We start from the raw sequence: 10170 nt of genomic DNA, 5'->3' as shown, positions 1-10170 counted from the left end.
CACTAATACCCCCCGCTCACTCACACACACCCAGCCCAGTTTCAGCTGAAATGAGCATTACACCTTAGGCTTACAAATTTATTTCAAATACATTCAAAATGTAAATTAAATAAACAAAGGAACTTTCATTAAAACACAGTATGTCAATATCAACTGAAAGGTTGATAATTTAAATACACAAGTCAGGAAATTCAACATTTATGATTCTGGTTGGATTTGTGGTTACTACCATTTGTAGATATGTAGCAAGAGGGGATTTTTCCAAATGCGTCATAGTGATTGGGTTCCTTCAAAATACCTAAGAACTCACACTGTAGCTAAAAAGATCAGATTTTAAATTTCACTTTGAACACTCTCTCTTCTCCCTTCTGTCCCATACATAGAAGAGCACCAACATGCTTACAGGCAAGGATGGTTATGAAATCACAAGTGGACTGAGACCTGCTCTCACAAAAGCTAAGGGACAGTGGAACAGAAACCATCCTATAATGAAATAGCATATAAGGAATTTATCTGTATTTTGACTTTAAGGATTCATCCAATGAACTGTACAACAGAGAGACAAGGAGGCTCTATAGCACTTCCTAGATGGTTCTGTGCTTTCCCTTCATTTGATTAAGACAAGAAAGTGAACTCACTCCCAGATATTTTAAAGCACAAGGAAAGCCCAGAGAAATTCCTGTGCAACTGCTGGATGAAGACTTGGGTTAGTAGTTACGGATTTCCAGGACAAACTCTAACTTGAGCAGGGAGCTTCAAAAAACCTGTTATTCCTGTGAATTAAGATGTTCAAGGCTGTTAAGCAGTTCCCAAGAGACCTAGAAACCAGCTGTGATAGAATTCCAGGGAATGCATTCATGGGCTGATGGGCCTGACTAATTTTTTTCTGAATACTTGGGGTACACTTCAGAAAATATAAGGACCATGCCCTTCTCTAGTAAAGGGGAAAAGCTGCTTTAGATGTTAAAAATGCTTTAGATGTTAAATTTACTCCAACTTTTGTAGAATATTTCTTCAATTGTTTATTTCTTATATAAATGTATGGGCTGTTTAACGGAGTCACATCAAAGGTCAACATAAGGTATTTAAACACCAGCCTAATATTTGTAAGAAGTTTTCAGTGTATATCTGAAAAGAATGAGGGGAAGTAAACCTGTAGCTGGCTTCAGTAACTAGAGCTCTTGGACTGCTGTGCAGGTCACAGCAGGTTATCTTTGTCTAAATCTTGTCATTCACAATTCAGATAATTTAATAATAAATATACAATAGAATTCTACTAAAATTGAAGTTATGCAAGAAAAATAAACTGCTTCAAATTAACAGTGCATAGTCCCTTAGTACAAAAGAGTATGAGGGAAATTCATTCATCTGAATCCAGATCACAGATTGCTACATCCCTCAGTAACTGAGAGTATCTGGGCAACTCATTCATCTGAGTCCAGGTCACTATCTCCTGCAATGGAGTGAAAATCCTCGCTATCTTCCTCATCCTCTGAAAGATGAACCTGACTTAACACACTTGGCCCACATCGCTGTTCTTCCTCTTCCTCCTCCTCCTCTTCAGAGATCTCATACCCTCCAATGCTGCTAAAGCTGGTATCTCGTGTGTTGGACTTTGGATCTGGCTCCTCATAGCTGCCATAACTAAAAGAAAGAATGGAATCTCATTACACTTACATTTTCAGCTTACTTGTTTACATCCACATTTTCTACTTAACCTCTTACAGAAAAGAAAAAAGTCTGGTGACCTGCTCAAAAGTGCCAGGACTTGGGTAGCTGAGAGATTCCCTTACAGCCTACTTTCCTACCCCATTCCCTACATTTCTATATTATTCTCAACTTTGATTACCTGATATTACTGTCCTCCATAACATGAGAGGTCTCCCCGCCATCTCCCTCATAGGACATCATACTCTCTTCATTCTCCATGCCCATTCGTGTGTTCTCTTGAAGGACATGAGGTTGTTTGGGTCTCATTGCACTGGGCTCCACATCTGAATCACTGCCACTTTCACTCAGCTGGATAGCTGTGCAACAAACAGAAGAGGCCTGCTTATTAATTTTGACAGAGCTGTTATACCTTGTGGATTGATTTGCATCCTTTTATAGTCTGTTGAAATGGTACAATACTGGTTGGTTTTCCAGAATAATTTTTCCTTTTATGAAAGCCATCTATCTTCCACACACTATCTTATCTGCCATTTTTGCACCGAAATAATTACCTCTTCTTACTCATCCATTCCATCTTGTGTTCTGTATCAGCCAACCTATCTGTGCAGTTTCAGCAAGTCCCCCTTCTCTGGTCCTTCATAGCAGGATCCAATGTTCCAGCTTTCCTATCCAAATTTCATTTGAGCTTGCACCAGCTGCCCAGCCCTACTCCACATGTCCCTCAGCATCACATCTAAGCCACAGACCTCTCCTATTCCAAGCTTCAGAGTTTCACCATCTGAATCATGTGCGAACTCCCAACTCTCTCTCCTGCTCACACTTAGCATTCACTGCTACTCCACTTCATCTTAGCTTTCATCTAAATTCATCTGGTTCTCTCTCTCTGCTGTTGACATCTCATTTGTAACTGCACCATAACTATCTGCACTTTGTAACCAATATACAAATATACAGTGTCCTGTATACCAACAAAAGCTGTAGCACATGCTACTATAATTGAAGGGCATGGAAATTGACTGGGTTTGGGAACAATTGATTCCTGCTCAGGGCTGTGATTTAAAGAGCCAGGACTTACATGAAAAGGGATTATCGCCTTCTTCATCACTCCCTTCATCATCATCCTCTCCATCTGACATAAGCAAATCTTCATAAAGAACACTGGCCTGGGGCTGTTGTGCTGAGCCTTCTTCTTCATCAGCAAGGTCACCATCCCCATCTTCAACTTCCTAGGTCACAAAGAATGGGAATGGCATAGATCAAAGGTCATATACGAGGCTGCTGCCATAACCGGCATATTGACAATATACTCAATCATTTGTTTTTATATTGACAGTTTTATGACTTCAGATAAATATCCGATTAGTCACTGCTGTGGATTCTGATGTCACAGTGTGCCAGACCCAGCAGACATCCCCTGCACTGTGGAGTCTTCTATCATGAGGATGCAAGTGAACTACAGATGGGATTTCTGTATATATACTCACTGGGGCTGGAGTCTTAGGTTTCCCATCCTCATCCTCATCAAACCCTTCAATATCTACGTCAGAGTCTTCCTCGCCCAGCCTACCTCGTCCCTGGCGCATCTGAATGAGGAACACAAATAGCAATACCATTGAGGAAGGTATCAGTGGTGATTGACACCACAATGAAAAATCCACCCATGGAACAGGGAATCTTCCTAAGTATTCCAAACCAGTTAGCATTGTCTGCTACCTAGCTTCTCTTGCTGTACTCCTAAGGAGTCCAAGAGAAATGGAGGCTTTAAAGCCTGAGTTTCTCTGTTTTCCTAGCTACTCACAGAGTGGGACACTCAACCGTAAACTACAAGTTTTCCTAGGACATTTTCATAGGCAGTCAGCAGGCTCCAGCAGGCCTTTTGTCAGCCACATGGTCTGAGGAGGAAGTGCTGCTTGGAGACAGAATCAACTCCCACATGTACTAGACACTGCCCACTAGGAAGCATTTTCAGAACAGCAGATACCAATGATATCAGACTATATTCTACAACTGAACTCGGAAATTCTTAGTCTGCTGAGTGGGATGCCCCAAGATCCTCCCTGCTCTCTCTCTCTCACACACTATCTACTGTCACCTCACTCTGCCCACTTCCTTTCCTTTCTTTCTGCTTAATGTCGTCGTCCTCCTTCATTTTCATACTCACACTCCTATTAACACATCCCTGTATGCCATTTCCCCCTCAGTCCATCTTTGCCCCCCAAATGAAAAAATAAAACAAGACAGGTGCCTGTCATCATCCTGACCACTTTGAATATATGTTTTCTCTCTTTTTTGTTGTTGGCTTTCAAGGCTTCTCTACACTACAGAACCTTGGCCAGTATTGTTCAGCTAGCACAACCCCAATGTAGATGCAGCATAAGCCAGCAGAAGGAGTTCTGCCAGCATAGTTACACCACCTCCACAAACAATACAGAAGTATTCTTCCATCAGCATCTACACCAGGGTTTTTAGTCATAGTTATGTCAGCCAAGGAATAATTATTTCACACTCCTAGCCAACACAGCTATGCTGGCAAAATGTTGCGGTGTAGACCAGGCCCCAGGGAGCTGTACCTGTCACTTTCTATGTGTCTGTACAGCACTCAGCATGTTTTGGTGCTACCACAATAAAAAAAAAAAGAATCTCCCAGACCTGTTGAATATATTTTTTCTGTGCCCTAATAAAAACTAAAGAGGGACTGAACATCAGGCCTTTGTATCTTGAGTCACCATGCGTCCATCCTGAGTAGTACAAGTGAGGGTCTCTGGCCCTGACAGATTCTCTCTCAGCAGTAGGTTTTCACCAGTCCTTACTCCCAGTTGCCACTTTTCAGTTTTTCCTTCTCCGCTGTAACAGCCAAGATGCAGGAAAGTAGCAGTTCTCTCAAAGGCTGCTCTAGCAATTGACTGTTCCTCAGCCTCCACAAAGACCCACATTTCACTAATCTTGTAGTCCTATTATAACTGTGTCTCCATGTATCATATGATTCCGGCGTAATACCAAAAATCCCATCAACTACTAGAGCAAAGAGAGCCTTTTGACTCGCCAACTTCTTCCTCCAGGGAAAGGGATGGGAAAAAAAAGTCAGCTGTCAGACTCTGCTCCCCATTCTTGAGATAGAGAGAACCTTTTTGACTGCATCTAGCTCCACCTCTGCCAGGAAAAGCCACAAATGTGTCTTTGACGTCTGTGACCCACAAAGCTAATTGCCTCCTTCCAATAAGTTACTTCTACTTCCTAGGTCTCTACCACATGAAAAATGGGAGATTTCTGACCTGTCCCCCCCGCTTCTCTGGGGTAGTGGTGGGAGTGTCCATAGCAGACAAGTTGCTCTCATCTTGATAGACTGAAGCATCACGTGACATACTGAGAGAGGTGTTGGTATCATACAAATCTGGTGGCTAAAGTACATGAGAAACAGGAGACGTAACTTTCTCAGGAGCTGGACCAAGACTTTGGAACTCTACCACAAGAGATAAGAATGACCCTGGAGTTCACCGCTTTCAGAACTAAACACAGAATACATTTGTTTGACCTGGCTTTCATTATTGAACACCTTATAATTACACTAAGCAATTTACTCCTAAGGAAAGGGGAGAAAAAATATTTTGACTTAAAAAACATGCATACTACACGAATGGGCACAGTATAAAGACAGGACAAAAAATATTTAGTATCATGTTACGGTATGGTAAAAAACAGCAACACCCCTACAACTTTTTGGCTAGTCTTATGTGAATCATCTAATCACCAAATTGGAAAGAATTCCGACAACAGAAATGAAAGAAAAGAGGTTACTTACCTGTACAGTAACTTGACTTATTCTAGTTGTTTGGTCCCTACGGGTGCACCACTGTAGGATGTACGCATGCCCCAGCACTCGCTATTGGCGACAGTAAATAGCAGTGTCTGCAACTGTACAGAACAGCACTTTGTGCTCCCATGTAAGAGCATACAGCAGACTCCCAAGCAGTATCTCAGTGTGAAGGCAGGTACTGAGGCGGCAAATCCAAGACACTTTGGAGGACTGTGTCACTAAAGATAGCGTCAGTCTCTGGACTCAGGTATGACAATGTAATATTTGGTGAAGGTGTGAACTGAGGACCAGCTTGCAGTCCTGCAGATTTCTGTTATCGGGCCATCCTTAAGGAAGGCTAAACAAGTAAATTGAGCCCTAGTGGCTTGGGCTGTCACTCTATGAGGAGGGATGTATCCCAGCTACTTCATAGCATGTCAAGACACAACCAGAAATTCACTTTGAAAGTCTGAGTGGAAATTGGCTGACACTTCCCCCTTTTGGCAAAGGAATTAAAGAATCTGGGAGGGGCCCTAAAGGTCTCTGTCTGGTAAAGGTCAAAGACGAGGGCGCCCCAACGTCTAGGCTCAGAAGAATAGCTTCCTCTCTCAAGGCATGAGGATTTAAAATACTGGCAAACAAATCCCTTGATTGATATGAAATTCTGACAAGACTTTAGCGAGGACATGGGCGCAATGTGACCGTCACAGCAGAAAGGTATGGTGGGTCTGCAATTATTCTCCTGAGTTCTCCCTTTCTTCTGGCTGAGGTTATGGCTATCAGAAAGGAGTGTTAAGGGAGAGGTAACAGGTATTGGTTCAAACAGGGTTTTCTTAAGGCATTGAGAATCAGATTAAGGTTGTAAGGGAAGCAGGGTTCTGGACAGGGGGAAATCAATTGTGTAAGCTCTTAACGACTTGGACCATGGATGGTGGGAAAAGATTGAAACCCCTGCTATAGGTGAACGGAAGGCTGTGATAGCAGCCAGATGTACTCTGGCTGAGCTCACTGACAGACTTTGTGCCTTTAAATCCAATAGTAATCCAGAATCCTTGAGAGTGGCGCTTCTGAGGTTCGCAAAGAGCAGGGAGAGCACCAGGAATTGCAATGTTTCCACTTCTGCAGATAAGTTTTGTGAGTTGTAGATTTTCTGCTTGTCAAAAGGACTGACCGAACATTGGCCGAACAATTTAACTCTATGCCTGAGAATCACTGAGGAGCCAAGCCATCAGTTTCAGAGATGAAAGGTTGGGATGGATCAGAGTACCTGAACTCTGACAGGAGATCCTCCCTGAGTGGAAGGCGGAGAGGCATAAGCATAGGGAGATTAAGTAGATCCAAATACCATACTTGTCTCGACCATGAGAGTGCTATCAGCCCTCCCTCCTTCAAGGTAACACCTTGGAACCTCCATATTCACTACTGTGATATGATTTTGGTATGTTTTGTACAATGCATGCCCTGTGAAGTAGAATTTAAAAACTCTTGATCCATTGAGCATTATTATCCTGTTGAATTATGTGCATTACCATTGTATCTGAAGTTATGAAGTTTTGTTATGTGTGTGTTACTGAAATATACTGTGAGGTTGGGAGATGCCCGCAGCCAGCCTTTCAGTGTCAACAAAGGAGCACCTTGTAAGACAGATTTACATCAGAACCAGCCACACATATGATGGCCCATCAAGAAGAATCCACTCTCCCAGAAACTCCTTAGAGAGGGCACGTACACAATGGGGGCTACCTGACCCCCCATCACAGCAAGGATCTTTCTAGCATCTGAAAAGAAAGGATAAATAAGGGCCAATGACACCACCACTTGGCCTCTCTCTCAATTGGAAGACAAAAACTTTGAACTGGGGAGATTGGTACCAGGCTGAGAAGGAAATACAGCCTATGTATTAAGAACTGTGAGCATCCTATAACATCTAGTAGGTTGAGAAAAGTTGATTCAAATCTTGCTTAGTCTGTTAAAGTTAAGAAATAAAACTGCAGTCTTAATTCTATGTAACCAACTTTGATCTTTTTACCTTCTACTTATGATCACTTCAAATCTATCTTTCTGTATAAATCTGGTTTATATTTGATCTAAAACAGAGAATCTCAGCTTCTCAGGGTAACAAGGGCTGTTGCACCTCCACCACCCTTTGTTGGGGTGTCAAACTAATTAATGAACTTGCACTGTCCAAGGAGTCTTGAGCAGTATAAGACAGTATATTTCTGGGGTGCAAGCCTGGGGTGATTTGCTGGTACCTCTCTTTGTATAATTCATGAGTGGGCGATTGTCCTTAGCTCCAGAATACTGATGTGGAGTGATATCTCTTGGAGCCATTTGCCCTGTTGTGCTGTGGCCCTTGTAGCTGTGCTCCACAGCCCAGGAGAGACACATCTGGCATGAGGATTTTCAAAGGTGGCAGACATGAGAATGGGGTTCCCACACAGACCTTCAGTGGGTCTTTTCACCACCTGAGAGAGTCTAGTACTTGCGGGGGCACTGTGATTCATTTAGAAAGACCGTCTGTTTAGGGTGTACATAGACCTTAGTCAAGCCTGATGACATCTGAGGTGCAGTCTCACACAGAGCGTAACATACATAGATTCTGACAAGTGGCGTAGGAGTCGTAGGCAGGCCCTTCTTATTGTTTGGAGGCTGTGTTGTAAAGTAGAGATCAAGCAGGACATAGTGGAGAATCTTTCTTTGAGCAGGTACGCCCTGGCAGTTAGGGAGTCTAGTGTGGCTCCCATGAAGTCTATCCACTGGACTGGTGTTAACAGAATTCTTCAGATTGATATGAAGGCCGAGGGACTGAAATAGGGCAAGGATCTTGGTGGTTGCTGATTGGGGGGGGCATAGTGGCCCCTGAGAGGCCAGTTGTCCTGATATAGAAAGACTCTGATGCCCCACTGACACAGGTGGGCCACTACTGCTGAGAGGACCTTTGTAAAGACACTTGGAGCCATGGAGAGTCCAAAGGGGAGGATACAGTATTGATAATATTCCGAGCCTATAACAAAGCACAGAAAGTGCTTCTGGGAGGGATGAATAGTAGGCATCTTAGAGGTTGAGGGTGACAAACCAGTCTGGGATTATAGTAGCTAAGGTTACTATCTTGAAGCATTGGGATAGGACGCAGGTGTTTCCTGAGGTCTAAAATTGGCCTCCAGATGCTGTCTTTTTTGGGAACCAGGAAATACTTGGAATAGAATCCTCTTCCAACAAATTCAGGGGAACTGGCTCGACTGTCCCCAGATAAAGGAGGGATTGGACTTCCTCCTTTAGGAGAACCTCATGAGAGTGAGTCCTGAAGAGGGATGGTGGGGAGAGGGGGAGTTAGAGTGGAAATGAATGGAATATCCCATGGCAACCAACTCCAGGATCCATGTGTCTGAGATGCCGGGCAACTAGGAAATGGTACAGGCAGTCTCCAAAAGGGGGATAAGATGGCAGAATCATGCAGCAGAGGATCTGCAGGACCCTCAACCAGGACATCAAAATGGTCTCTTTAGAGGCAGGTGCAGGTTGCGCTGTTGCAGAGCATGGTGGTCCTGTTTTCTGGACCTCCCTCAGGGGGGTTCTGTAGATCTAGGATAGATCTGTTGCGGGTAGTACTGGAATGGTTAGGAGTTTTGTGCTTAGGCTTCATAAAACATCTCTCACAGGCATGTATATTCCAATCAACCACAATGGTGACCTTAAGTGTTTGAGTAGAGTGAGGCATTCATGTCCTCACTACAGAGCTTGGGCCCTTCAAAGTGGAGGTCCTCCACAATATTTTGCTCCTCTCTTGGGAGCTGGAAGCTTAGAGCCAAGATACTTGATACATAACTAGTGTGGTGGCTAAGGACCACAAAGCCACATCGGCAGCATCAAGAGAGGCTTTCAGAGAAGCTTTGGTGACTGACTCTCTGAAATGAGGGCTTGAGATTGTTCCCTTTGGTCTGGTTGTAGTAGTTCAATAAAACAAGCAAACTTTGAATAGTTGTTGAAATCATATTCTGCCATCAAGGCTGTGTAGTTTGCAACTTGAAACTGAAGAGCCACCAAGGAATAGCTTTTCCTACCCAGCATTTAGCCTTCTTCTAGGCAGGAGAAGGTCTGGAGCATGCTTGATAATTGCTGTCACTGACTGCATGTAATATTTTATCTGCCTGTTTACAAGTGGACAGCAGAGTGGCCGTTGTTTTCCATAGCATACATGCAGGTAACAACAATACCTCATTGATGGTAGGGCAATCTTAACCTGGGGAGTGATATGTAAAATGCCTACCAGGAAATGTTGAGACTCCTATAAAGGAATCTGAAGTGATTCCACTAGATGGTTCATTGAGTTCTGGAGGGCTCTAAAGTTGTCTGTATGGGAAGGCTGTGGTAGCATTACCAGGTCTGGGGGGGAGGAGGAGGAGAGCCTTCTTCGTTCAGTGGGTCTCACTCCTCCTGGGTCTCCTTGGGTATGAGGGAGCACATGGTACCGGTGGGCGAGCCTACAGTGCCTATGACTTGCAGTACCATCAAGTATTCTTGCTGGTGTTTCCTCCAAGGTGCTACCCTATAAAATTCGTTGCTGTAATGTGACAAGGTGATTGAGTAAGCCCAATGGGGAGGGTCCCCAAGGGTATTCATGCCCGAAGGACCTAGGACCAATGCTGAGCTCTGAAAAGTCCTTCTCAGGATATGTTCCTAGAGGAGTGTAGTGGAATGGTGTCAAA

The 10170-nt window shown here is 43.7% G+C and overlaps 1 protein-coding gene across 4 annotated transcripts in view; it reads right to left on the bottom strand.

The window, feature by feature from the left end:
- Window positions 1-64: 64 nt before the first annotated feature.
- TAF1 (TATA-box binding protein associated factor 1) overlaps window positions 65-10170 on the bottom strand; it is a 140077-nt gene continuing 129971 nt past the window's right edge. The window contains exons 36-40 of one of the 4 annotated variants that reach the window (XM_084639995.1): window positions 4944-5069; window positions 3156-3254; window positions 2747-2897; window positions 1850-2027; window positions 65-1644 (exon numbers count right to left, since the gene is read on the bottom strand). In XM_084639995.1, coding sequence (XP_084496121.1) covers window positions 1425-1644; window positions 1850-2027; window positions 2747-2897; window positions 3156-3254; window positions 4944-5069 — 774 coding nt within the window. In that variant the 3' untranslated portion in view covers window positions 65-1424. The remainder of the gene's footprint in view (window positions 1645-1849; window positions 2028-2746; window positions 2898-3155; window positions 3255-4943; window positions 5070-10170) is intronic. The other 3 variants (XM_084639996.1, XM_084639997.1, XM_084639998.1) reach the window with 3 other exon arrangements.

This window comes from Lepidochelys olivacea, assembly GCF_965140295.1.
Source record: "Lepidochelys olivacea isolate rLepOli2 genome assembly, chromosome: 9".
NCBI lineage: Eukaryota > Metazoa > Chordata > Testudines > Cheloniidae > Lepidochelys > Lepidochelys olivacea.
This window is presented reverse-complemented; position numbering and strand designations above follow the sequence as displayed.